The sequence below is a fragment of the Mesoplodon bidens genome (genome assembly GCF_964165515.1).
Source record: "Mesoplodon bidens genome assembly, chromosome: 19".
In the NCBI taxonomy this organism is placed as follows: Eukaryota; Metazoa; Chordata; class Mammalia; order Artiodactyla; family Ziphiidae; genus Mesoplodon; species Mesoplodon bidens.
Window position 1 is genome coordinate 12,813,787 of NC_138179.1, and position 27,727 is coordinate 12,841,513.

The window sequence follows — 27,727 nt, forward strand, 5'->3', positions numbered from 1 at the left end:
CTCTTGTAACACCGCCCTCCATACTTTCTCTCCTCCCACATTCCCAATATAGTTATATTATAAAGACTTGTACACTTGTACACAAATGTTGATAGCAGCTTTATTTGTAATAGTAAAAAACTTGGAACAACTTATCAACAGGTACATTAACAAACACATCCATACCATGGAATACTACTCAGCAATAAAAAGAAATGAACTATCAATACATGAAACAACATGGATGAAAAAAGAGTACATACTGCATGATTCCATTTATTTAAAATTTGAGAAAAATGCAAATTAATCTCTAATTACAGAAAGCAGATCATCATTGCCTGTGTTCAGGGGTTGAAGGAGGGATAGATTACAAAGGAATAGGTTACATGGAAACTTTGGGGAGTGATGGAAATGTTCATTATCTTGGTTATGGTGATGGTTCCACAGGTATCTACTGATGAATAAGTTCATCACGTCATATACTCTAAATATATGCAGTTTATTGCAAATCAGTTATACTCAATAAAGCTGTTTAAAAAATGGTTCAAGCTGATTGAAGGTTTTTAGCATAGGTGGGACTCACTCGTGGGTTCTACTGTAGGATCATCAGGAGATTTTCATTGGGGAACTTCCTAATGTTTATAGGTGGAGGTCTTTTCTCTGGACCTCTTGGTTTCTCCTCCAATCTATTCAGGGGCAGAGGTGTTTATAGCTCATGCAGTTTTGTGGAAGCAATAGGGAGGCGTCACCTAAATGCATGGAATAGGGCAAGGGACCTAAAATATCTAACTCTAATATTAACTGACGTCTCCCCTTTTCAGTCCCATGCCTCATTCTCATGTGCTGTGTTATTCATCCTTCCATCCATTCCATAAATACAAATGAATGCCTGACATGTGCCAGCTATGAACAAAACAGACAAAAATGCCTATCCTTTTAGAATTTATATTCTGGTTGGAAGAGACATGTAATAAAAATGATCCATAAGTGAAGTATATGGTAAGACAGGGCTAAATGCTGAGGAGAAAATAATGCAGGAAGTAGGATAAGGAAAGGAATGTCAGAATAGGGGTTGTGATTTTTTTTTAAGTGACTAAAATTTTTAAAAGGATATATACCATGAGTTTCTCAGGAGCCTTTGGGGAGAGTTAGCCCAATTCTGAATGGTTCATCCTCTTCAGTTTAGATCGTAACTTCCTGCAGTTTTCTTGGGCAATTACTACTACTCCACTTTCCATCTTCCAAAAATTTATGGAACTCTCTAGTGCTCTTTTGTGTTCTCTACTGTTCCATTTGTCCCTAATCCATTTGTTTTTCCTAATCCAGTTTTAAATCCCTTAATTGTTATTTTGATGGGGTTTTGGAAGGGAAAGGAGAAAAGCCTTAAGACTCAGTTTAGGGTTTACCTTGTTCAAGAAACTTTTCCTGATACCTTCTTCCTTCCACTTTACCTTAGGCTGGATTAGGTGGCCGTCTCTGTGCTTCTACTCATTGCACTCAATATATTAGAATATAAATTCCTGCTTATGTGTGAGTGATCCCCCTACTGGACTATGAAGGCAAGTCCTAGGTCTCATTCCTGATTTGATTCCCAGCATCTAAGCACAGAGCCAGACACATACCTTGTACTCTTTAAATATTTTGTAAGTAAATGTGTGCTTCTACCTGGCCATACTATTCAGCCTTTGCATGAGTCCTGTGAGGAAGACATTTACATTATTGTCGATTTAGAGAAATGTAGCTCACACGAGTTACAATGTTTAGCCAAGTCTCCAAACTTAAACTTCAGTGCTTTTTTTAAAATTTATTTATTTATTTATTTATTTTTGGCTGCGTTGGGTCTTTGTTGCTGCGTTCAGGCTTTCTTTAGTTGTGGTGAGTTGGGGCTACTCTTCGTTGCGGTGCGCAGGCTTCTCATTACGGTGGCTTCTCTTGCTGTGGAGCATGGGCTCTAGGTGCGCAGGCTTCGGTAGTTGTGGCACGTGGGCTCAGTAGTTGTGGCTCACGGGCTCTAGAGTGCAGGCTCAGGAGTTGTGGCGCACGGGCTTAGTTGCTCCGCAGCATGTGGGATCTTCCCGGACCAGGGCTCAAACCCGTGTCCCCTGCATTGGCAGGCGGATTCCCAACCACTGTACCACCAGGGAAGCCCGTCAATTATATTCTTATTGTAAATAAATCAATTATCAAGTCCTTTGTTTCTTGTAGCATGAGGAGTCTGTGCCTCTGAATCTGCTCACCTCTGGGTACTCTTGAAAAGTCAGTGTCAGACTAATGTGGTGACACAGAGATTAAAAACTCTGTAAAGCCCTGTCTGATGGCCTGCTGGCTTCTGTCATCACCACCTCTAGATCAATCTTCCTCTCTATTATTGACCAGAGCATTTATTTTTCAGAAACTTGTGCTCTAAAGTTAAAAAAAATAAAAAAATTTCGAGCCTGGGGGTGCAGTTTTACAGCTTTTCTTCAGTTTTCTTCATGTTATTTTTGTGGGTAGTGTGGATATATTAGATACACATTTTCTGCCTCCCATCAGTTAGTAGGTCAAGGAAATAAAATTGAATGGGACTAAGATTGGTAGCTTGTCTTTATGGAAGTTTTCCTTTTAATTTTTTTTAAAATTTCACTTAGTAAAGCTTTCTGGAGTGGGAGCCAATTCTGTTCAATTAGCTTTAGAGAGCACACAGAACATACCATGTTCAAGAACAATTAATAAATCCTGTTTTTTACTGACTCAATGTGTGTCCAAACTCTCCTGTTCCCTTGAACCATTTGCCTATCTTTCCCCCTGCTTTCACTGTCAAAACCCCATACAAGGGCTTCCCTGGTGGCACAGTGATTAAGAATCTGCCTGCCAATGCAGGGGACACGGGTTCGAGCCCTGGTCCGGGAAGATCCCACATGTCGCGGAGCAACTAAGCCCGTGCGCCACAACTACTGAGCCTGCGCTCTAGAGCCTGCAAGCCACAACTACTGAGCCCGCGTGCCACAACTACTGAAGCCCGGGTGCCTAGAGCCCGTGCTCCGCAACAAGAGAAGCCACCGCAATGAGAAGCCCATGCGCCGCAACGAAGAGTAGTCCGCACTCACTGCAACTAGAGAAAGCCGGCACGCAGCGACGAACTCAACACAGCCAAAAATAAATTAATTAAAAAAAAACAAAAACCCAAAACTCCGTAAAAGCCAACATCCTAATTCGTCTCCATCATATCATAACTAGACTAACGCCATTTAGTTTTGCCTATTTACTCCCCTCTAGTTATCTCATGCATATTCATTTCACTGAACAAATATTTATTGAGAATTTACAGTATGCCAGCCCCTGCCTTACCTTAAGACAAACCCAAGTCCCACCTCTCTATCATTTATCTTCCTAAAACATTGTTTTGCAAATGTCATGGCACATGCAAAAACCTTTAATGTCTATTCATTAAAGTCAAAGCTTCTTAACCTGAACTCCAGGGCCCTTACTTTTCTCTTAACTTCATCTCCCAATATATTATTCAGTCCTTCCTCTCCAGTCAGAGTGGTCTGATCCTCCTTCCTTATACAATCCATTTATATTCCTGTCTGCAAGTCCTTATACCCTTTCCTTAGTTTTATCTTACCTGGGATGCCTTTACTTACCCCTTTTTGTTTAGTTAATGCCTTGATTCATTCCACAGGTATTTGTTGAGAATCTACTGAGTGCCTTGCTACTTCAGGACAAAGATAATCTCCCATTTTCTCCAGAAGAGCCTTCATTTTCTAAACTTCTCTAATTTCAAGTGTCATTTACTTAGCACCAAACAATGTGGTAGAAGGAGCTTTAGTCTGGCCCAGGAAAACTGGAATCTAGCCTCTAGCACAGATTCATTGTGCAACCTTGAGACAATCACTGTTCTGTTTTTGTTACCTGGGGAGGCAACTGTACCATCCTCGGCCAGGGGTCAGCAAACTATGGCCAGAGGGGAGAAAGGGGGAGGCATAAACTGGGAGATTGGGATTGACATATACACACTACGATATATAAAACAGATAACTAGTAAGGACCTACTGGATAGCACAGGGAACTCTACTCAATACACTGTAATGGACTATATGGAAAAGAATCTAAAAAAGAGTGCATATAGGTATATGTATAACTGATTCACTTTGCTGTACACCTGAAACTAACACAACATTGTAAATCAACTATATTTCAGTAAAAACTTTAAAAAAACAAATAACAAAAAACTATGGCCAGGGCCACATCTGACCCACCACCTGTATGGCCCCTGAACGAAGAATGGTTTTCACCTTTTTAAGTGGTTGAAAAAAGATGCAAAGAATATTTTGTGACGTGTGACAATTATGTGACATTCAAATTTGTGTCCATAAGTTTTATTAGCAGACGGTCACGCCCATTTACTCACTATATTGCAACAGAGGCCTTATGGCCCGCCGAGCACCACATTTTCAATTACCTGGCCCACACGGGAAAGTTTGATAACATCCGCCTTGCAGTTCTACCAGGGTTGAGGTACCTACCGCTGGCCCACGCTTAGGCCTCTTTCTTGGCTCCCTTATTAGACTATGTGCTTCTGGGTGATGCGGCCTTTGTCTGATTCCTGTGAGCGTGGTGCCTGATTCACAGTAACCTCCTAAAACACTAGCCACTGCAGGGATGCTCGTTTACTAGGGAGGTAGGACAATGATGATTCAAGACCCATCCGGGTTAAAATCCCAACGGCTTGAAATCCCGACGGCTTGAGAAAGTTGATTCTCCTCTCTGTCCCCCAGTTTTCTCCTCTGTGGGATAGAGGTGCAAGGAGGCCCGGTAGTGAGGCCAGAATAAGGTGCGGGAAGCGCTTCGTGAGGTGTAGTCATTAATCTTTCCCTGGCTCCATGCGTGCCCCGAGGAAGCATCACTGGCAGGTGCTGCTTGGGAGCTGAGCTGAGACCAGCTGGGCCTGCAGCGCGGGAGGCGCAGGACCCGGACGCTTGTCGAGCGCTGCTGTCAATCAACGCCGCCGTGGGGCGGGGCGGGGCGGTGCTTCCGCCTGCGCGTGGCCGCTCGGGGCCGCTCGGCGGCACCCGGGACAGTCGGGAACCGCGCCCGCAGCCGCCGGCCGCGCGGCCGGACGAGGGGACGATGGAGCTGGAGCCCGAGCTGCTGCTGCAGGAGGCCCGCGAGAGCGTGGAAGCGGCGCAGAGCTACCGGCGGGAGCTAGGCCAGAGGCTGCAGGGGCTGCGGGAGGCGCGGAGGCAGGTCGGAGGGCCGCGCCCGCAGGGGCGCTGTGGGCCCCGGGGAGGGCGCGGGTGCCCGAAGATGGGCGAGGGCACGGAGGGCTGCGAGGGGCGGGAGTGTCCGGAAACTCTAAAGGGAGGAGGGAAGCGTCTCTGAAGGTTCGGGAGACCTGGCAGGGTCTGGGAATGGGGAGGTGGGTTCTGCGGGGCGGTGGGAGGTGGGGGAGGGGGACGGGGGTCTTAAGAGGAAGGGGCAAATTTGGGGGATCGAGGGAGAGTGTGAGGGGCGTTCCCTAAGCTGTGTGGGGCGGTGTCGGGGATGCGATGGGGTCCGAGGTTGGGGGGAGTGAGGGACCAGAGCAAAAACCGAGGGCGTCACAGAGGGTCGTGAAGATTGAGAGAGTTGGGGGAGGTGGAGATTCTTTGGAAAACCTACCTTGTGGATGGAGAGCGATTTTAGAGAGCGTGAGGAAAATGTGTAGCAGTGACTTGGGGAGAGCTCAAAGTGGAGGCGGAATGGACAGTGGAAGGGATGGACTAAGGAGAGACAGGAGCGCAGGAGTAGTAACGTTAACACTAAATGAATGGAATTGGTGTCCAAGTAGTACTTAGTATCTCATATGATCTTGAAAGCATTAAAAAATCACGTAGCGGGATCCCATTCTAGAGTTTGGATTTTAAGGTGAAGCTATGTTGGAAGGGCAAAAGGAGAAAAATGAAGCCCCTAGGGGATGGGATACAAAAGTGTAGGGAAATGGAAAAACAGATTTAAAGAGAGAAGTGTTGAAAGGAGAAGCTAAATATACTTTCAAGTCACGGCAGTTTTCTGCTCCATGGGGACCTGGTTATCAAAGATAGAGGAACGCCACATGGTTTCTCTACACCCTGGAACATATACCGAAAAAGATAGAACCCACTGCCAATGTGCAGGAGGACAGATAATCCTCAAGCTACTATTAATTCAGGTGCTTAGTTAGTGCTTTTTGAGTCAGTGGGATTCCGTCTGAGTGGAATCATTTGAGTGAGTGGGATTTTTCAACATCACATTTGTTATTAATATATATTGTCATCCTAGTAACTCCCATGCTGCATAGAATCTGAAAATTACAACTGGTAGAATAGTGCTGTGATAACAGTGCCTTTGGATATTCTCACCCTTAAGGATACTCAACATGCTTTAGGTTTTATGCATTTAAAAATTCTTGTAGATTTTAAATGTAGGCCAGGCATCTTGTGTAGTTTAGCAGCGAATCTGGGAGCAAGATCTAGATAGGGTGATCCTGATTTGACGAATGCTTTTTAAGGCCTTCCAATATATTCATTTTGATTTCCACTTGAAATCATCCACATTATTCCTTCTGCTGTTTTGAAATAGAGGTTCTAAATCTAGGGCATATTTAAAAAGATTAAAGTATCTCTTATTATATGATTAATGTTGCAGCCAATTAAGATGTCATATGTGAGTGAGACTATTGTTTAACTGCATCAAGGATTAAGAAACACAGGTGATACTAAATGAATGAGCTTAGCACCTGGGAGAAGTACTTATTACTTTTTCCTGTGATATTGAACACATTAAAACAATTTAGTATGATCTCATCCTGAATGGTTTAGTATTGTTTCCAAACCTACATTCTTTTAAATTCTATGTCCAAAAATTTAAAGACAGAACATACTGTCCTATAACCTAGTGGAGTTTGGTATGGGGTTTTGTTTTGTTTTTGAGGACCATTGTCTTGTGCTTGAAACAGAAGACACTAAGAGAACATCCATTAGCTTAGGTTCTTAATGACATTGCCTTCGGACTAGCCTGAGCAATGTCATACTGTTGTGAACTGAAACGTGTTTTGTGCCGGTGCCAGTTACAACAGCTTCTAGTTCTAAAAGCTTTAATTCTTCCTCAAAGCTAATTCCAGTGGGTTGTACACGTTTGGGTTTGTAGAATAAGTCCTCTGTCAACTTGCATTTTAAGGAAGGTCAGTGTTACAAAAATGTTATCAAAATAAGCAGCTGCTTTTGTTTAGTGGTTAGGATATTTTTAGGGTTCCAGTCATTTTCAGAATAACTACATAAAATATATGGCTTTTCAGTCAAAGATTTTGTATCAGGGAAGGATGAGAGAGCAGAGAGGAAAGATGCTCCCTCTGTGTATATTTTTTACTTGCCGATTTTGTTTCCTTTTTGCATAGGATTTTTTAAAAAATTGATATGTAATTTACATACCATAAAATTCATACCTTAAAGTGTACAATTCGGCAGTTTTAGTGTATTTTCAAAGTTGTGCAGCCATCACCACTAATTCCAGAACATTTTCATCACCCCAAAAGAAATCCCATACCTGTTAGCTGTCACTCTTCCAGCCCCTGATAACCACGAAACTACTTTCTGTCTCTATTTGGATTTGCCTATTTTGGACACATCATATAAATGGAACCATACTGTCTGTGGCCCCTTGTGGCTGGCTTCTTTGACTTAGGCATAATGTTTTCAAGGTTCATCCATGAGGTAGCATGTAGCTGTACTTTAGTCCTTTTTGTGGCTGCATAATATTTGTTGTGTGGATATACCACATTTTATTTATCCATTCATCAGCTGATAGATATTTGGGTTATTTTCACTTTTTGGCTCTTATGAATAATCTTGGTGTGAACATTCATGTACAAGTTTTCGTGTAGACATGTTTTCAGTTCTTTTAGTATATACTTAGGAATTGCTGGGTCGTGTGGTAACTCTTTGTTTAACCTTTTCAAGAACTCTTGGCATACTTTTTATCTTTGCTTTTGCTTCTTACCGTTTAAAAATCTTACCCTTTAAAAATTTGCCTCCTGTTAGGAAATCATGGCTACGAAAATTTAGAAGGAACAAGAGTAACAGTATTTTACTGTCAATCTTTTAGTGTGAAAAACAACTGCCAGCATGTAGCAGTTTCTCTTCTGTGGTTAAGTTTAAGCCCTACCCTCTGTCTTCAGAGAAAAGGAAGTTCTGTGTAGGAATGAAGGGTAGTCTGTAACACTCTTACTGTTTGAATAAGTTAAAGACTAGAGAGATGTTCGTTGTCTTCAGGAAATCAGATAATATTTACAGTCAGCCTGGAGTAACTGATGTTGAAATCATTAAGAATAGTTCTGTATAGCTCCCTGGAATCCTTGGTATTAAGAGGTAAATACCTCAAAGAAATTAACTTCAACCCTCCTTAAATACTCATGTGTTCATTTACTCAGTAGATATGCACTGGGTGCATTCTGTGGGTCGGAGATACTTCTAGGTCCTAGAAATACTGTGGGTAGGGAAACAGAGCATTGCTCTCACAGATATACTCTTTCCTTTGGTGGCTAGTCATTAGACTCTTCCGCCTAAAAACAAAACAAATAGGAAAAATCTAAATTCTTGTGTATTCATTTTTAGATTTCAGTTCCACTGTGTTGTTCACCCCTTGTTGATTTCTACAGGTTGACTTTCCTGCTTGTTGTAAGTAGAGATAGCTGATCAGGATGTCACATAGTGATGTCAGCTGGCCAGTCAGATATGCCTCAAAGAGTGACACTAGTTTGACGACATTGCCACTGCCCAGGACCTAGTCTTTAAGCTTTGCAGGTCCAGGAACTCCACGTTTGTACATTATCAAAGGGGGATTAGTTTGAGGTACTGGAGGTGCCAGCAGTGAGAAATACCAATATTCTAGTCTGTGTACAGTTATAATTTACTCTAAAATGAACGGTTGGCCTTCATGTGCCTTTAATTAGTGTGATTCAGTGTCTGTAGGGGCGTTGACAAGAGCAAGTCTCTGCCCTTTCAGAGTAAAGGGCCAGATCCTGGTGCCTAATTAAGACACTGGTGAGGACCCTGCCCAGCTCTGGGCAGTTGTGTCCCTTTGATCGTTGCTACTACAAGTAGCATCCTGACCTGAGAGCTTGTGAAGAATGCAGCAATCAGGCCCCCCTTAGACCTGGTGAATCATCATCAGGTGTGATGTGTATGCACATTAAAAATAGAGGCACAGTGCCTGGGAGGATACCATTAACTCTTCATCAGCTCTCTACCGATTTCTGTAGTTTATCCTGAACCATAGGTGTGTTGTTGTAAACGGCTGTGGTTTATCCTCAAGATTAAAACGCTGTTTGAAATAACATGGGTTTAGATAATTATGCAGTGACAGACAAGTGAATAATTGACGATCTCAAGCCAATACTTGTCCTAGCGTGTCTTAACATCCGTATTGTGACCATTTGTCTCTCATAGTATTTTTTTAAATTTATTTATTTTATTTATTTTTATTTGTGGCTGCGTTGAGTCTTTGTTGCTGCACCTGGGCTTTCTCTAGTTGCAGCGAGCGGGGGCTACCCTTCATTGCGGTGCGTGGGCTTCTCATTGTGGTGGCTCTCTTATTGCGGAGCACGGGCTCTAGGCACGCGGGCCTCAGTAGTTGTGGCTCGCAGGCTCTAGAGCGCAGGCTCAGTAGTTGTGGTACATGGGCTTAGTTGCTCTGCAGCATGTGGGATCTTCTCAGACCAGGGCTTGAACCCGTGTCCCCTGCCTTGGCAGGTGGATTCTCAACCACTGTGCCACCAGGGAAGCCCTCTCATAGTATTTTGTTTTTAATTTTTTAATAGATGATTTCAGACAATTTTTTGAAGATCTTATTAGGAACTTCGATATTCCTAACGTACAATACCAGGTTCTCCATAGATCATTATTCTCACAGGATTTGAAAACACGTAGCATACTAGTTAAAGACTGGAACAGATAGAGAACTCAGTGGGGGGAAAAAGTTATTTCAGAAAACCAGGGCAGGAAGTCTTAGTAGCTCAGCGAAGAAAAGAAAGCTGTTATTGCTTCTTTTATCTCCCACTTCCCCTTCTGTTACCCGTTTTCAAAACAGTCCAAAAAATCTGTTTGAAAATAATCTGTTACTGCAGTAGTACTTAAAATGCCCCTATTATAGTGTCCGAAGAAAAGGTTAAATCTGGAGCTGGGGAAAACCAAGAAAAGATGAAATAATCTGAAAATCACCCATAATTCTACTCCTTACAGACAACCACTGTTAACATTTTGGTGTATCCTTCTAGACATTTTATTTTGCCAAATTGAAGGACTGCTGTATATGCAACTTTATATTTGTTGTTTTCTTTTGGTTAGCATTATATCATAAGCATTATGAAAAATTTCCCACGTACAGTCTAATTTTTAATGCAAAGGTGAATAGTCTATTACATAGGTACTTATGGAGCATTTGTTGGTGGTAGGCTGAAAATGTATTGATTCAAATATGCCAAAATACTGGAAGCAAAGCTCTAGAAGCAACACTAAATAATCAACTACCAAGGGGAAAAAGAAGCTGCACATATATTTGTGTGCAAAAACCACATATTTACATTGGCTTTTCAGTCATCCTTTTTTAAGTCTTTTCACAAATTGTCTTTAAACACGACACTCTGAAAGCTGCTTGTTGAGTCCAAACCTCACTTGAAATGTAGGATATAAATGAGAATTTAAACAAGCATTCAGAGTCTGTAATGTTAACCTCAAAAAGTGCGTGTCACAGAGGAGTCCAGTTTCTCTCTGTGTAGAATTTTTTTTTAATATAGAGTGTAATGTAAATTTAAATTTGATAGAGAAGAACTGTTCTTATTACTAGAAACCTGGTAAATAATATGGCTAATTTGTGACCTAAAGCCAAACAAATGTAGGACAGACTTTTTTTTAATTTTTATTTTTAATTGTTTTTGGCCACACTGCCTGACTTGTGGGATCTTAGTTCCCCAACCAGGGATCAAACCCGGGCCCCTGGGCCCTGGCAGTGAAAATGCCGAGTCCTAACCACTGGACCACCAGGGAATTCCTGGGACAGGCTTTTATTTTTGAGGGGTATCCATGAATCATTTATATTTGCAGTTATTTTACTTTTTTTGCATTTGCCCTTACTAGGTGTGAGGCCTTGAGAAATTTAACTTTCCTGACGCCTCACTTCCCTATCTGTACAATGTAGATAAGGATAGTACCTACTTTACTTGGCCAGTGTGGGAATTAAAATGAGAAATGTATGTAAAACGTTTAGCACGATGCCTGGGACATATGAACTGCTTAATAAATATTAGCCATAGAAATCATACCACCAAATATTATTCTTATTCAAGGTGACCTCCCCTACTTCTCCAACTGGTAACTTATTCTTTACATGTCTCCACACTCTTTCCCGGCAGAATGACCTTTTTGAGCTCTGATGGCAGCTTGTGGCTCTCACGTACAGAAGGACTTAATACTTTTTACTATAGTTACGTGTGCATACAACTGTCTCCTTTACTAGAATGATAGTTTTTTGAGGTCAGGATCATGCCTTATTCATCTTTATAACCCCATTCCTGGCACGAGACCTCAATAAATATAGAATGGATGCCTTTATGAATGTCGTGGGTGTGATTTTGCAGACATTCTTTTTAGGTTGTTCGTAGTCTTGACTATAGGCACCCTATTCACTAATGCAGATAATCAAGAATTAAACATTTGTTTTATCATGATTTGGTTATTTGTCACTACATAATAAACTATGCCAAAGCATAATGGCTTAAAAGGCAACCATTTGCTTAGTATTCGGGGGATTAACCAGGGCTCAGTTGGGCAGTTCTGATTTTGCTGGCAGCTCTCATGTAATTGCAGTCAGATGGCAGCTGAGGCTGGATTGTTCAAGATAGAACATTTACTTACCTGTTCGGAGCCTTAAGTAGTAGCAGGACTCAGCTGGAATGCTGGCATGGCGGAGCCTGGATGCCAAGCTCTCTCTCTCCCTCCCACACTCTTCCTCCCACTCCTCTCACTCTCCTTCCCCTTCCACTTGTTCTCTCAAGAAAGATAGCCATGCTTCTTTTTTTTTTTTAGATTAATTAATTTACTTTTGGCTGTGTTGGGTCTTTGTTGCTGCGCGCGGGTTTTCTCTAGTTGTGTTGAGTGGGAGCTACTCTTCGTTGCGGTGCGCGGGCTTCTCGTTGCGGTGGCTTCTCTCGTGGCGGAGCATAGGCTCTAGGCACACGGGCTTCAGTAGTTGTGGCTCGCGGGCTCTAGAGCACAGGCTCAATACTTGTGGTGCACGGGCTTTGTTGCTCCACGGCATGTGGGATCTTCCTGGACCAGGGCTTGAACCCGTGTCCCCTGCATTGGCAGGCGGATTCTTAACCACTGCGCCACCAGGGAAGCCCCGATAGCCATGCTTCTTACGCAGTGGCTCAGGAACCCCCGCAGTGCAGAAGCAGAAGTTGCCAGGTAGTCTTGAGGCTGAGGCCTGGAGTTGGCACAGCTCAGTTCCACTCTATAACGATGCACATGTGACTGCATTGCTAGTCACCAGGCCAGCCTCCTGTCCAGGGGAGAGGTCTGCATGAGGATATGAGTACCACAAGGCATGGTTCCTGGTTCATTGGGGCCACTAATGTAACAGACTACCAACTGATATAATCAGGATTTTCTTTTTGAAAGTTTTAATAAGCATGTTTTAAAAAAACGTAACTGTAGGGACTTCCTTGGTGGTCCAGTGGTTAAGACTCCACGCTGCCAATGCAGGGGCCTGGTTTTGATCCCTGGTCAGGGAACTAGATCCTGCATACTGCAACTAAGACCCAGCACAGTCAAATAAATAAATGAATATTTTTTTTAAAAAACAAAAAGCCTAACTGTAAGAGACAAGAAGGAAATGTAGCAGCACATATGAGTCCATACACGAAGCAGACAGTTCAGATTTCCTGCCACTTGACTAGCTTTTCACTGGGTTGTGGTAGAATTTAAGTGAGACCATGGGTATAAGTACCTGGTACACAGTAGGTGTTCAGTAGGTGGGAGCTGCTGTTGTATTGTTATTATTGCCATTATTATTTTTAATGACTAATATCTTGGTGTCAGTGTGAAGACACATAGCTAATGCAGTACATTTCATATGAACTGAGAAGAAACATTTTGGTTAGCTTCTTCAATTTCAGTTGACTATTTTTTATCTTTGACTTTTATTTTTGATCCCTATGTTCTTGTTAGCTAATAGCGTTTAAAGCCAGTCTCTAATTTTAAAATAGTTTTAGTTTCCTGTAAGCAAAACAATTGGGAAAATAAATTCTGAGATTACACTTGGAGGATAAAAATTCTTTTCTTCTATAAAGTCATGAAAATGCATGTTTCAGAGGAGGTAGAGGAGATTCCAGTTACTTAATTTCCTGAAACACACACGTTATGTTGTGTTATATTATAGATAGAGCAACTGTATATTGCCAGTTAAGACCAGGTGTCTTAAATCAGATTCTAGGTAGGTTTTATGACATTTTAGTAGCTAAACTCTAGAGGAAAGTATCAGTCACTGTTGTCTTGGAGGGCTGTGAAGTATATATTTACTAGGCTTTTGCATGGCTTAGTATTGATGTATAAGCTTGATGACTTTTTGGCATTTTGAGAACTTATCCTAATGTTAAAACTTTAAAAATACAGTTGCTTTGGAATTAGAGTCAACTGCAGTAGAATCTTTGTAAATAAGATTTAATGGTCTGTTACAGGAGAGGTTTTAGTGGAAAATTCGTTCTGAATATTGTTAATCAACATAAACAGTGTATATTACAGTTTCCTTTTTGAGACCTTGAGTTGTGTATCATTTGTATTTTTCTTAAATTTACTTTGTTACAAACCATCACAGTTGTTTTGCCCTGAGTGGTTGTCTACTACATTTTTTTTTCAACATCTTTATTGGAGTATAATTGCTTTACAATGTTGTGTTAGTTTCTGCTATATAACAAAGTGTATCAGCTACATGTATACATATATCCCCATATTCCCTCCCTCTTGCATCTCCCTCCCTTGTACTGTTGGTGGGAATGTAAATTGATACAGCCACTATGGAGAGCAGTATGGAGGTTCCTTAAAAAACTAAAAATAGAACTACCATATGACCCAGCAGTCCCACTACTGGGCATATACCCTGAGAAAATTCATAATTCAGAAAGACACATGCACCCCAATGTTCACTGCAGCACTATTTACAATAGCCAAGACATGGAAGCAACCTAAGTGTCCATCGACAGATGAATGGATAAAGAAAATGTGGCACATATATACAATGGAATATTATTTAGCCATAAAAAGAAATGAAATTGAGTTATTTGTAGTGAGGTGGATGGTCCTAGAGTCTGTCATACAGAGTGAAGTAAGTCAGAAAGAAAGACAAATACCATACATATGCTGACACATATATATGGAATCTACCACATGATTCTTTATGCAAGGACAAGAAATACACGTTGCAGCAGGAAATGTCTTCAGCCAATACATAATTTACTGGTGTACAGGAATGCTTTAAAATGGGGTCTGTAAGCACTAACCAGCTTGGTGTAATGGACAGACCATGGTCCTTGGAGTCACACTGTTTCTGGCACTGGGAAGCCGTGGGGAAGTTATTTGACTTCCTTGAGCTTTACTTTCGTCAGCGTAGACAATACAGACCTACCTCTCAGAGTTGTTGGGAAGATTGAATGAGCTAACAGTGACCACACTGGACCATGGTACCACATCAAATATGAAGAAATTCACTCAGCAGCGAAGTTCGCATTTTATAATTAGTTTTATTAAAAGCCGAGCGAATGAACTTGATTAGTTACATGATTCGATTAAAGGTGGCTGTGGCTTTGAATTATGAACTATTTCAGGGAGAAGAAAATGATGCCAAGGTAGTGTCAAGCTTGAAACAGCAATGGTCGGAATCTATGAACAAAAAGGAGTCAAATTTACAATGAAATTGCGGGAGGTGGATTTGGAAATGGATTCTCCCTTCGCTGGCCCTCTCACTGCTTTGTGCTCACACACTTCCTTTTTTTCTGAGGTTCTGAAACAAAAACAAAACGTAGTGGAGCTCTGCAGCATTTGAAGGAGCTTTTGAATTCTTCCTAAAGAGGAAATTGACTTTACCTAACCAGTGCACTTCCTGTGTGTGCGGTGTCCGTTGAAGAGGGAGATAGGACCTCACTGGTACAGCGCTTGACTGCAGAATTTCCTCCCGGTGGTGAGGGTGCTCCAACACGTTGTCTTCATTTATTCTGGTATCTGTAAGGTCTGTATGAATCACCTGGGGATCTTGTTACCAATGCAGCTTCTGATCCAGTAATTCTGGGTGGGGCCTGAGATTTTGCATTTCTAACAATATTCCAGGTGAGATGTATCAGAATCATAAGGCATTCTTTTCCTGGTTCTTTTTAAAAGGTCTTAAAAACATACACGATTAATTTAATTTCATTGAACATTTATTTGCTAGGTGCTATGTATGTTAGGGCCTGATTCTCAAGGATCCTACAGTTGGTGATGCACCAACTCAAGGACATTTTGAATATACCCGCCCCCTGATTTTTTTAAACTTTGACTTGGGTTTAGAAGTTCTCTAGTAACTTTACAGAGATTAGTTAACAATTAAACTTAAATTAGGATTTCTCTTTTTCTTTATGATTTAAGAAATTCTTTCACTTACCGCACAAATACCATCATAACTTACATTAATGTCAAAAGGGGAAAAAATTGTTTCTGTGATCTCCTCACCCCAGCCAATCAAACCCATTTTTTTTTTCCTGTGTTTCTTTGTAGTCCTTAGACATGGGCATCTTTTGTTTTTACATGGTTGTGAACATTTTTGGACAACAGTTTTGTATTCTTTTTAATTTTAGTGTTAGAGAATAAATAGAAAGTTTTCTAAATTTCTCTATTAACTGTTGAAATATTGTACTTTATCCATATTTTGATATGTTCTTTTCTTGGTGTATTTTTCTTGGACGTCAAATGCTCTTGCTAAGATCAAGTTAGCAAAGGGTTAGGGTAGTAAACATAACATGTCTTAGGAAACTAATATGATAATATCTGCAAAGTAAAGTATGAGTTTGCTTTAATTCAACTGAGTGTTTGGCTTATAGTTTGAATTTTCCTGTTAAGTGAGAAAAAGTGAATTGTGTGTTATCTGTATTCTTAAAAAAAAAAAATCCGGTGTCTATATAGCCAACTGACTTGTTTTCAAAATATCTGTGAGATGTAAAGATTTTCCTGTCATATCTCCTCGAACAGCAGTTCTTAATCTGGGCTCTGTGGACCTAGGGTAGTGTTTCTCAAAATTTGGGCTGCAGAGTCACAGGTGTGCTTGTGAAAAAGAACTCTGCCCATACGCTCCCCCAGCCCCGTCTCCAAGCTGGTTCTGGGATGGAGCCCTGCCATCTAAACTATAACAGGATGCAATTGTATGATACGTGATTCTTCTGCAAAGCAAGTTTCAGAATTACTGCTCTGAGCAAGCCATGGTTGGGATCTGAGGGAATTGGTAATCTCTGAAATTGAATAAATTTCTTTTGGGTAGGGTTTATTCATTTTTCTGGGAAGAAGGCTTATAAACCTCTTATTGAGATTCACAAAGAGGACCATGACTCAAAAAGGGTGAAGTCATTGTCCCAGATGTGTGTTTTTCCTGAACATCTGTCTTCTGCCTCCTCTGAACCTTTTGGATTATGAATAAATTCTTAGTTTTCTTTTACCATAAGGAGGGCATGTTGTCCATGAAGTGATTTTTTTGTATTGTGTTTTTTTAAATAGCTATTCTTCTTTTTTCTAATATAAATTTATTTATTTATTTGGCTGTGTTCGGTGTGCAGTGTGCAGTCTTCTCATCGCGGTGGCTTCTCTAGTTGCAGAGCACAGGCTCTAGGCACGTGGGCTTCAGTAGCTGTGGTATGTGGGCTCAGTAGTTGTGGCTCGTGGGCTCTAGAGTGCAGGCTCACTAGCTGTGGTGCACGGGCTTAGTTGCTCCGCAGCATGTGGGATCTTCCTAGACCAGGGCTCGAACCTGTGTCCCCTGCTTTGGCAGGCAGATTCCTAACCCCTGCGCCACCAGGGAAGTCCCTGTATTGTGGTTTTTTAATCTACCGTTTCTTTATTGCTTTTCAGTAAAATGAATTTTAATCTCCTCTTAATTTAATTTTTTTTGGTACTGAAATGTATTATTTCCAAGAACTACTTTGTGCAGATAATATTTATTTCTAACGTTTATTTATTGAGAACAAGTGTGCCCATTATTTTACCAAGTGCGGTACATAGACTATTTTTATTTAATCCTTGCAGTAACTCCATGAAGCAAGCATTGTTATACTCATTTGATAAATAAGGGAATTGAGGCATGGTGTGTTTAATTAACTTAGCCAGATTGACATAGTTGCGAATGATGGGACCATTCTGTCTCACCTGAAGGCCAACTCTATGGAATTCTGCAGGTTTGCACAAATGAATCACATTTGGTTTATCATTGAATGGAAGGTGCTGGTTGTGTAGTGCCTTGAGATTATTAGGGGTGATGCCTGTGGATTAGCCTCTTCTAGAGATTCTGATTCTGAGTTTTTATGTTATTTCTTTTCAGATCAAAGAGAGTGCATCCCAGACGAGAGATGTCCTCAAACAGCATTTTAATGATTTGAAAGGAACCCTTGGGAAGCTCCTGGATGAGCGATTGGTGACCCTTTTGCAAGAGGTGGACACCATTGAACAGGAGACCATTAAACCACTAGATGACTGCCAGAAGCTGATAGAGCACGGAGTTAACACTGCAGCGGACTTAGTCCAAGAAGGTGGGGAGTCCAGGGAGCCCATTAAATGCAGCACATTCAGATTGACACTGCTGGTATCTCAGGGTTCTAGCAGGCTTCCTGCCATCTGTGGGGTGCTGAGGCTATTCGTACCTTGGGACAGTTTGTGATATAGGATGACAGGTGTACAGTGAGGTATCCCAGGGTAAGTGCAATTAATGTACTAATTATAATCATTTACAAAATAAGGACTAAATGATTTTTCTCATGGTTCTGTTAACACAGTGATTTTACCGTCATTTTGAGTCTGTTCACATATTTTTCAGAGTGTCAGTGGTTTATAGGATTTCCTGCCATCTTCCTTTTTAGAGATTAAGGAGTAGGATTGGCGTTTACTCCTGAAATGGCAGTGGTTCTATCCCTAACTTTAGTCCGTTATTTTGGTTAAAGCATGCTCGGGTCTTGCCTTGCTGCCTTCCTGTCTCCGCATCTACCTACCTCCCCTCCTTCCCTCCTGTAGGTCTTTGTCAGGTACATTCAATAAAAAGGCAATAAGTTCTGCCCTTTGGGGTTCACAGCCCAGTGAGAGAAGCACACACGATGAGAGAGATCTAAGACCTCACGGGAGCACAGAAGGGGAAACGCTTACCTCTGGAAGAGTGTAGGGTGGCTTTCTATAGGAGGAGTTCCACCGAGGCTTGAAGAAATTCGTCAAGCAGGCAAAGGAAGAAAAGGAGGTCACAGCACGATGGAAAGCAGAAGTAACGTCAAGAGTAAAGTGAATGGCATATCTGGGAGGTATTGAATGCGGTATTTTAGGCAGCAGAGTTACACAGTCAGATTTGCACTTTCAAAACACGACACCGCCCACCGTTTGGAGACTGCGTTCGAGGCTGTAAGGAAGTAAGAGTGACTGATGAGGCAGTCATGGCAGCAGTCAGATAGGTAGCGATGGAGACGGTGACAGGCGAAGATGAGGCGGGGCAGGGTTTAAGATGTTTCGGGGGGGCTTCCCCGGTGGCGCAGGGGTTAATCCGCCTGCCACCGCGGGGGACACGGGTTCCATCCCTGGTCCGGGAAGGTCCCACGTGCCGCGGAGCAATGAAGCCCGTGTGCCACAACGACTGAGCCTGCACTCTAGACCCCGTGAGCCACAACTACAGAGCCCACGCGCCCCAGCGACTGAAGCCCGTGCACCTAGAACCCGTGCTCTGCAACAAGAGAAGCCACCACAATGAGAAGCCTGTGCACTGCAATGAAGAGTAGCCCCTCATTCACCGCCACTAGAGAAAACCCACGCGCAGCCACAAAGACCCAACGCAGCCAAAAATGAATGAATGAATGAATAAATAAACATAAAATTAAAAAAAAAGATATTTTGGAGATAGAATTAATGGTGATCTTACTGAGCTGTAAGTGTTGATTATTGGTGATTGCCTGGTTATAGGATGAAGGAGAAAGAGAAGAATTTAGGATGACCCAACTCAGCGTGATTTTAAACGACCGGTAAATTGTGCCGTTGACTGACACAGAATATGAAGGGGGAGGGTGGGTAGTTAGACAGTTGGTTTGGGGTATGTTAGTTCAAGGTGCCAGAGATGCCAGGAGTTGGGAATGTGGGTGTGATGCTTAGGAGGGAGATCATACCTGGAGATGTCAATGTGGCAGTGAATGGTGTGTATGTCACCTCTGAATCCATGGGAATAAGTAAAACCATCAAGAGATAGTGTACAGTATGAAAAGAGAAGGCTACAGAAGGTGGGACTCTGAGGGACGTTGGTATTTAAAGGGCAGTTGAGGAAAAAGGATCCAGGGAAGGAGACTGAATACCATTGGTTCTTCGATGAGTGCTGTGAGTGGCATAGGATAAAAAGTGTGCTTGGCTGGCTCCCAGATCTGTCACTCCAGCTGGAAGTTAGTCTCCTTTTTGGTCACACTTAGAATATAGTACTATGTTATCTTTACACACTAATTACATTTTTGTCTTATCTTCAAGGAGAAGTGTTTATTTGCCACTGACAATATCAGTGCCTTTGAGAGAATTCTTTTTAGCAGGACTTCAGAATGTCTTTCCCTGGGCGCTTAGCATTTGGAAACAAACTCAGCAGCAGTTCAGCACAGGTCAGGAGTGTATACCAATCACCACGAGGCTTGACCAATGTTTTTATTTTAGAAAATAAATCCTTTGAGACACATACATGCTTGTTGCAGCATCTGATTTTTTTTTATATACTTCAGAAATGTTTTAAATTGCAAACTTTTTCCTCCCCTCCCTTCCCGAGGGATTAAAAACTTATTTATGAAATTTTTAGGATTTTGAGGCAGTGTTCAGCGTGTCTGTTTTCCTTTTGGTAAGGGTGGAAGGTCACCTCATACGGTCTCAAAACACTTGAGTAACTCCAGGGTGTACTGAGATGGAAAACAGTTCTAGTAGTGTTCTTTAGGGCTGTGGAAGGACAGAGATGTTGATCATTTTCTTATGACTTTATATAATACTTCCTTTATATGACCCTTCACCCTATTGCTGATGTCAGGATAATATTTGCACTGACTCCTATTGGAGTTGATAAAGATTCTGTAGGGGAGATGGGAAGAGGTCCCTGGGACTTATGCCTTGCATAAAATTGGTTGACAAACCAAGTTTCCATTTGTAGAGCAGAATCTTTCATCTCTGGCAGAATGTTGTCATTGTGTACCCCCTTCCTCTTGCGTTTAACCTTAAAGTCGTTTCTAAAATAGTTTCTTATTTATTTGTTTATTTTTTGCTGCACTGGGTCTTCGTTGCTGCGCGCGGGCTTTCTCTAGTTGCGACGAGTGAGGGCTACTCTTTGTTGTGGTGTGCAGGCCTCTCATTGCGGTGGCTTCTCTTTGTTGCGGAGCATGGACTCTAGGCGTGCGGGCACAGTAGTTGTGGCACGCAGGCTCAGTAGTTGTGCCTCACAGGCTTAGTTCCTCCACGACATGTGGGATCTTCCCAGGCAGGGGCTTGAACCCGTGTCCCCTGTATTGGTAGGCGGATTCTTAACCACTGCACCACCAGGGAAGTTCGTAAAATAGTTTCTACATTTACTTTTGGGGAATTTGTGACAACACTTAAGAATTGTTTTCAAGAGAACCAGAGACCCACTTAGACACGGGTTGTGTTGATTAGTTTATAATGTGACCATTTTCCCCTGTACTAGTTCTCTTATTCCTGATTGTAGGTGAGATCGCCATTCTGGGTGGTGTAGGAGAACAGAATGAAAAACTGTGGAGCTTTACCAAAAAGGCCTCACACATCCAGTTGGACAGGTAAAAGAGTTAGTGTCTCTTGGGCTTAAGCTGTCCGCTTTTCTTTTTTTCTTTTCCCCTGTTAAAAATTCTGATTCAGGGATATAGAAAATGTATTTCTCAAGTTTTCACTGCCCATTACCAGTTATTACTAGTATGAAATAGTTGTGATTGTAATCTCTGGTATAGAATTACTACCGATTTTCTGCAATCCTAATGTGTAAGAGAATTGTTAGTTTAAAAAAATCTGAACAAAGTCATAGCTCAGACAACAAAGTCCTACTGTATAGCACAGGGAACTATATTCAATATCCTGTGATAAACCATAATGGAAAAGAATATAAAAAAGAATGTATATGTATATAACTGAATTACTTTGCTGTACAGCAGAAATGAACACAACATTGTAAATCAACTACACTTCAATTAAAACAAACAAAACTGAGTCATAGCTCAGTAAACCAGATCTTTTGCTATAAACTTGACAGTTGTGATCCTACCCATTTTCTCTCGTTCCTTTTATTTATTTGGGAAGAGAATTTTAATGTAATATCTTGCAAAACCCCCACTGCCATTAGCATTATTTACTGGGGGCTTCTGCACTGTCACAGTATGTGACTGATCTACAGTATTTTTTGTTGGGGAATTCCGTGGTAGTCCAGTGGTTAGGACTCCACGCCTTCACTGCTGAGGGCCTGGGTTTGATCCCTGGTCTGAGAACTAAGATCCCACAAGTTGTGCAGTGCGGCCAAAAATAAATAAATAAAATATTCCTTGTTATTTTTTTAAAAATTGAGATATAGTTGATTTACAGTGTTGTATACATTTCAGGTGTACAGCATAGTGATTTGCAGTTTTTCAAGGCTATACTCCCTTGTATTTTTAACTCTCAGTTAAAAGCCTTATAAACACATGAGCTTTGTTTCCTCAGCTTACCAGAGGTGCCTTTACTGGTTGATGTGCCTTGCTTATCTGCTCAGTTGGATGACTCAATTCTTAACATAGTGAAAGACCATATTTTCAAGCATGGAACAGTAGCATCTCGCCCACCAGTACAGATAGAAGAATTGATAGAGAAACCCGGAGGCATCATCGTACGATGGTGTAAGGTACGTAATTCAGGATTGTAGAAATGGCTTCAGCATGATGGATTTGAGATTTGGGGGCCTTTACGATTTTTTTTTTATTAGTTGCCTTTGAATATTTTCTTCTCTTCATGAACAAAAGTGCCCTTTGCTTTACAACTAAGGTCACAGGGAACTTGAACTGAGGTAGCTCTTCCAGTTGGGATAAACAGTTTTGAAGGTACTTTATAAAATCTCTGTGTCGAAATGTTGTTTCCCATCATATATTTCCCAAACTTAACTCTTGGTGAGTTGAAGATCGCTCAGAATTAGAAAAGGCAGAAGGTGATAGTGAATATTGGGTGTTGGATATTTTTCTGTTCAACACTGAACTAATACCTCTGAAATAAAGTCTTAAAGTATCGTTTTTTCACACTCTCAGCATTGCCAAGAATTTTGTGTATTAAATCATATTATGCGTGTGAATTACCATATTTTAGATAAAAACCATGTCCAGATGAGTCATGATGTCTTGGCTGTTGACAGATAACATCATTCAGAGGTGGGTGGTCAGCTTCTGGAAACTATTTTCTTAAATGGGATTTTAATTTTTATTTTTTCCAATTTTTTGGTTTTTTAATTAATTTTTTGTTGTTTTTAATGTGATTTTAAAAATTGACAACTTTGTATAGAAGAAAGAAGTAGAGATGCTTTTGTTGGTTCTAAATAAAGACTCTTATTCCATTTCTATTCTTTTGCCTATCTGTGGACCTACAGTTTCCAGTTTTTTTGCTGTAACCATTATTATTCATATTTCCTTGTGTACACATTTAAGATTTTTTTCTGAAGCATATACCTAGCCATAAAATTATGAGGTCTTAAGAGTATTGGATCTATACTCTACTAGGAAATACCAAACTCTTTCCAAAGTGACTGTCCCAGAGTATACTTCTACCAGTAGTGTATGTGTTCCTCTTACTCTGCATCCTGACCAATACTTGGCATTGTCAGACTTTATATTTTTGCCAATATGGTATCTCATTGTGGGTTTTGATTGTATTTACCATACTACAAATTAGGTTAAATATTTTTATATATTTTTGGCTGCTTCCATTTCTTATTCTCTAGAATGCTTATTCATGTCTTTTGCCCATTTCCCTTATTGGGTGGTTTGTCTTCTATTAATTTTTTAAAAAATTTATTTATTTTACTGTTTTACTTTATTTATTTGGCTGCGTTGGGTCTTCATTGCTGTTTGCAGGCTCTTCTCTGGTTGCAGTGAGTGGGGGCTACTCTTCATTGCGGTGCACAGACTTCTCATTGTGGTGGCTTCTCTTGTTGCGGAGCACGGGCTCTAGGCTCATGGGCTTCAGTAGTTGTGGCATGTAGGCTCAGTAGTTGTGGTTTGTGGGCTCTAGAGTGCAGGCTCAGTAGTTGTGGCGCACAGGCTTCGTTGCTCCGCAGCATGTGGGATCTTCCCGGACCAGGGCTTGAACCTGTGTCCCTGCATTGGCAGGCAGATTCTTAACCACTGTGCCACCAGGGAAGCCCTGTCTTCTATTAATTTTAAGGAGTCCTTTATATATTTCAGATATGAGCTCTCTCTTGGTTATATGAATAATGTAGTTTTGGGATACTTGTCTTTGAATTTTGAATGTCTTATCTTTGGCATTAATTGTTTAAAAGACATGCCATTACTTCAGAGGAAGCAGATTTTTTTCATATCAGACTGGGGTTATAAAACACATGGTTCAATAAGGACAAGAAGGGAAATAATAATGGCACGTTTCCTCTGACCTTCCTGAGAAGAGCCCATATTGAGCATGTGGGCCTGTATGCTTGGCCCCAAATGCCCCCATTCAAAGTTCCTAGTAGTGATGCTGAGAGGAGTTATTCTCTGACTTTTACCTAACGTAAAGCCTTTCTCCTCAGGTGGATGACGACTTTACCGCCCAAGATTACAGGCTCCAGTTCCGTAAATGTACTTCCAGTCATTTTGAGGACGTGTATGTAGGCTCTGAAACTGAATTCATAGTATTGCACATAGACCCCAATGTTGATTATCAGTTCAGAGTCTGCGCCCGAGGAGATGGCCGACAGGAGTGGAGTCCTTGGAGTGTCCCCCAGATAGGTCATTCCACGCTGGTGCCTCATGGTATGCTGTTGCCTTCCCACTCCTGAAGCTTAGCTGTGCATGAGTACACGTATCCTGTGCTAAAGGCAGCACACTGACAACCCGTTTTCCTAAGGATAAACCCTGAATTGATGGAGAATAACATGGAATATGTCTTTTACTTCCTGCTCAAATTACTTCATGTGAATTTTGAGAAATTTTCATTTGTTCTTATCTCCAGAGTCCCCGAATAGTGCCAGGCAGGATTATAAGCATCCCTAAAACCAAAGATTTTAAATATTGCATTAGAAGACTGCAATATTTGACCCAAACCTTCAACATATATCTTGATAGAGGCTTTTTCTTAGAAGTCTTAGGATCCAAAATTGACCTCTCCTATATAACTTTTTTAAAAGATTTAGAAGAAAAAAAAAGATTTAGACTCGGTTAATTACTTCTTAATCAGGTTGGAATAAGCTCAAACGTGATTTTATTAGGTAAGAGGTAACACTTATTTGATCTTCCTTGCCAGAAATGTGTAGGAAGAGACTAAAATCTTTCTTGTGATTTGTAGAATTGACCATGACACCCTGTCACTGAATTTTTCCTTTCATTGAACTGCCCATGAACCCTAAGTAGCGTCTTCCACTTCCAAGTTTTATTTAATGTGTCTGTGTTGAAGATATTCCCCAAAAGATTCTAACAATTTACAATATCTTTGCTTTTTAAAAAGAGTGGACAGCTGGCTTTGAGGGGTACAGTCTGAGCAGTCGAAGAAACATAGCGCTTCGGAATGATGCTGAATCGTCCGGTGTTCTCTACTCCAGCGCTCCCACTTACTTCTGTGGGCAGACATTAACATTCAGGCAAGTGGATATTAAAAGATCTGTCTGTCATGCCTTAGGCAGTAAGTGAAGTGCACAGAGCATCCATGAGCTTCGGATCAAAACAGTCCTGAGTTTATTCCGTCATTTCTAGGTAGTGTTACTTTGGAGCAATTTCCTTATTTCTCTTTGCTTCACTTTTCTCGTATGTATTCACAGGGTTATTATGAGCATGAACTGAGATAATGGGTATAAAATGCCTTGCTTCCGCCTGATACATAGTGTGTGTTCACTGTGTTTACATCTTCTTTCTTCTTGGTAAATAGAATACCTCTCAAAAATCAATCTTAAGCGTTCAGAGGTCCCCAGTTTTTTTTTTTTTTCTTTGTAAATCAGTAAGAGCAAGTATCTGTGAGAGACAACCTATCAGAGTAAATATACTATATATATAGTCTCTATAAAATAAAGTTGAAAGCATGCCTCTCCTGCCGCCAATTAATTTTCTATTTCTTTTTTTTTTTTTTTTTTTTTTTTTTGCGGTAGGCGGGCCTCTCACTGTTGTGGCCTCTCCCCTTGCGGAGCACAGGCTCCGGACGCGCAGGCTCAGCAGCCATGGCTCACGGGCCTAGCCGCTCTGCGGCATGTGGGATCTTCCCAGACCGGGGCACGAACCCGTGTCCCCTGCACCGGCAGGCGGACTCTCAACCACTGCGCCACCAGGGAAGCCCTAATTTTCTATTTCTTCATCCATTTCTTCCTGTATTAGAAAAATTTTCTTGTTTTCATGTTGTCTGAGATGTATTCTCTGTGGTCCTATTTCTAAACAGCTTTTCCTAAAAACCAAAGCCCAAACTTTGATTTAGAAAAGTGAAGCTTGTCTGATGTTCACCATACACACCTCAGTGTAGCAAACTCTCCTCTAAGTTTTAAGTTGTGAGATCATAGGATTTTATTGTGAATGCTTGTTCCAAGTTCCTCTTGGTCCCAGTCCCTTGTTGTATAAGGCATGGAGTGTATCTGAAAGTTTTATCTAAACTAGTGTTGCCATGTTCTCCACCAGCCAAGTCATTTGAACTGGCAGCATGATCAGAATGCACTAGTTTATGCTTTGTCTCTCTTTTTTTTTTTTTTTGCGGTACGCGGGCCTCTCACTGCTGTGGCCTCTCCCGTTGCGGAGCACAGGCTCCGGACGCGCAGGCTCAGCGGCCCAGCCACTCCGCGGCATGTGGGATCTTCCCGGACCAGGGCACGAACCCATGTCCCCTGCATTGGCAGGCGGACTCTCAACCACTGCGCCACCAGGGAAGCCCTAGGCGCTTCTTCTTGTGTTTCCTCTTCTCCTCTTCTGGAGAGGGATGAAGGAGATCCTTTGCAAGAGGCATGTTCTCGTGGGGAGGTCGTCACCATCGGAAACCTTGTCTCATTTTTGACAACTCCTCTCACCCCTTACGTTATGAAAAAAGAATAACTTAATAACCAGAAAAAACTAACAGAGGAATGAGGAGTCTGGTACCTAACATCTATTTAATTATTCCCCAGGTAATCAGGAGTTTTCTGTACTAACAAACCTCTTCTCTGCTGATGTCCCTTGTTTATAGAAATACTCCCATTAGTGAGTCTGCTGAGAACAGGGTACTTCTGTATAATGATAGGACTTCCTGAGTTAACAGATTCAGGCCAGATACCTCAGATCATAATAAGAATAATAATCATAGTATTACTAATTGCAGTTAATATTTAAGTTGCATTTACTATGTGCCAGGTACTGTTCTAAGCACTTTACTTATATTAACTCATTTGATTCTTACAATAACCCAATGAAATAGGTGTAGTTACCCATTTTAGGGATGAAGATACTGAGGCACAGAGAAGTGAAGTCATTTACCCAGTGTCACATAACTAGTAAGTGGCAAAGCTAGGATTTAAACCCAGTCTGGCTCCAGTAATTTTAACCACTGGTCTGTATTGCTTCTCATTTGTCTTTTTTCATGGGAGAGTAAACATGATTTGAGTTAGTGTGGAAATGTATAGTTTCTCCGCTACTGTATCCTCAGCTCTTTTCCTTTTCTCTCTTCTATGATTTTTATCCCTGGGTGATGGTGATCTGATGCTCTTTTTACTTTTAGCTTCTCCCTCTGTGAACACAGGGGAAGGGCCGATAGATGACCTACTTAGGTTTGTTTCTTAAGTCATTCAATAAATGTTTATAGGTTTGTTTCTTAAGTCATTCAATAAATGTTTATAGATTATGACATTGGAAATTACACGCATTGATTTAAACCCACGTACTGTCTGTGGACTGTGGCCTGACACTTAGTCGGCCTCAATAAACCATTAGTTCCTCCCTCCTCCTCCAAAGGGGTCCCCCTTGGTAGGGTGATTAACTGAAACTTATTTAAGCTCAGTATTATCTTAGCCAGACCGTTGCATTTTTGTCATTTTTCCTTTGAATGTGGATTGAAAATGTTTTCTCTCCTTGTTTAAAGGAATTTCAGGCATTGGCAGTTAAGGCAGAGGATGTGAATGGTGTGTTTGTATGGGGCACCTTCATGCACGGGGTTGGGGGCAGATAGGCCTGCTTGAATCAAGGTAAACTTTATTCAGCTTTTTGAGGGCCTCATAGTCAGAAGGGAGATTATACTCCTGCAGGCCCTGCCCTGTTGCTCAGCCCAGTCGATCCCTGCTGAAGTTTCTGGAAAGCTTAGAA

The 27,727-nt window shown here is 41.4% G+C and overlaps 1 protein-coding gene across 1 annotated transcript in view; it reads left to right on the forward strand.

Annotated features, from left to right (window-relative positions):
- The first annotated feature begins 5,019 nt into the window (after positions 1-5,019).
- CRLF3 (cytokine receptor like factor 3) overlaps positions 5,020-27,727 on the forward strand; it is a 36,824-nt gene continuing 14,116 nt past the window's right edge. The window contains exons 1-6 of the mRNA XM_081220544.1: positions 5,020-5,205; positions 17,584-17,791; positions 20,953-21,040; positions 21,951-22,128; positions 24,016-24,238; positions 24,930-25,062. Of these exons, the coding sequence (XP_081076670.1) occupies positions 5,089-5,205; positions 17,584-17,791; positions 20,953-21,040; positions 21,951-22,128; positions 24,016-24,238; positions 24,930-25,062 (947 nt within the window). The 5' untranslated portion in view covers positions 5,020-5,088. The remainder of the gene's footprint in view (positions 5,206-17,583; positions 17,792-20,952; positions 21,041-21,950; positions 22,129-24,015; positions 24,239-24,929; positions 25,063-27,727) is intronic.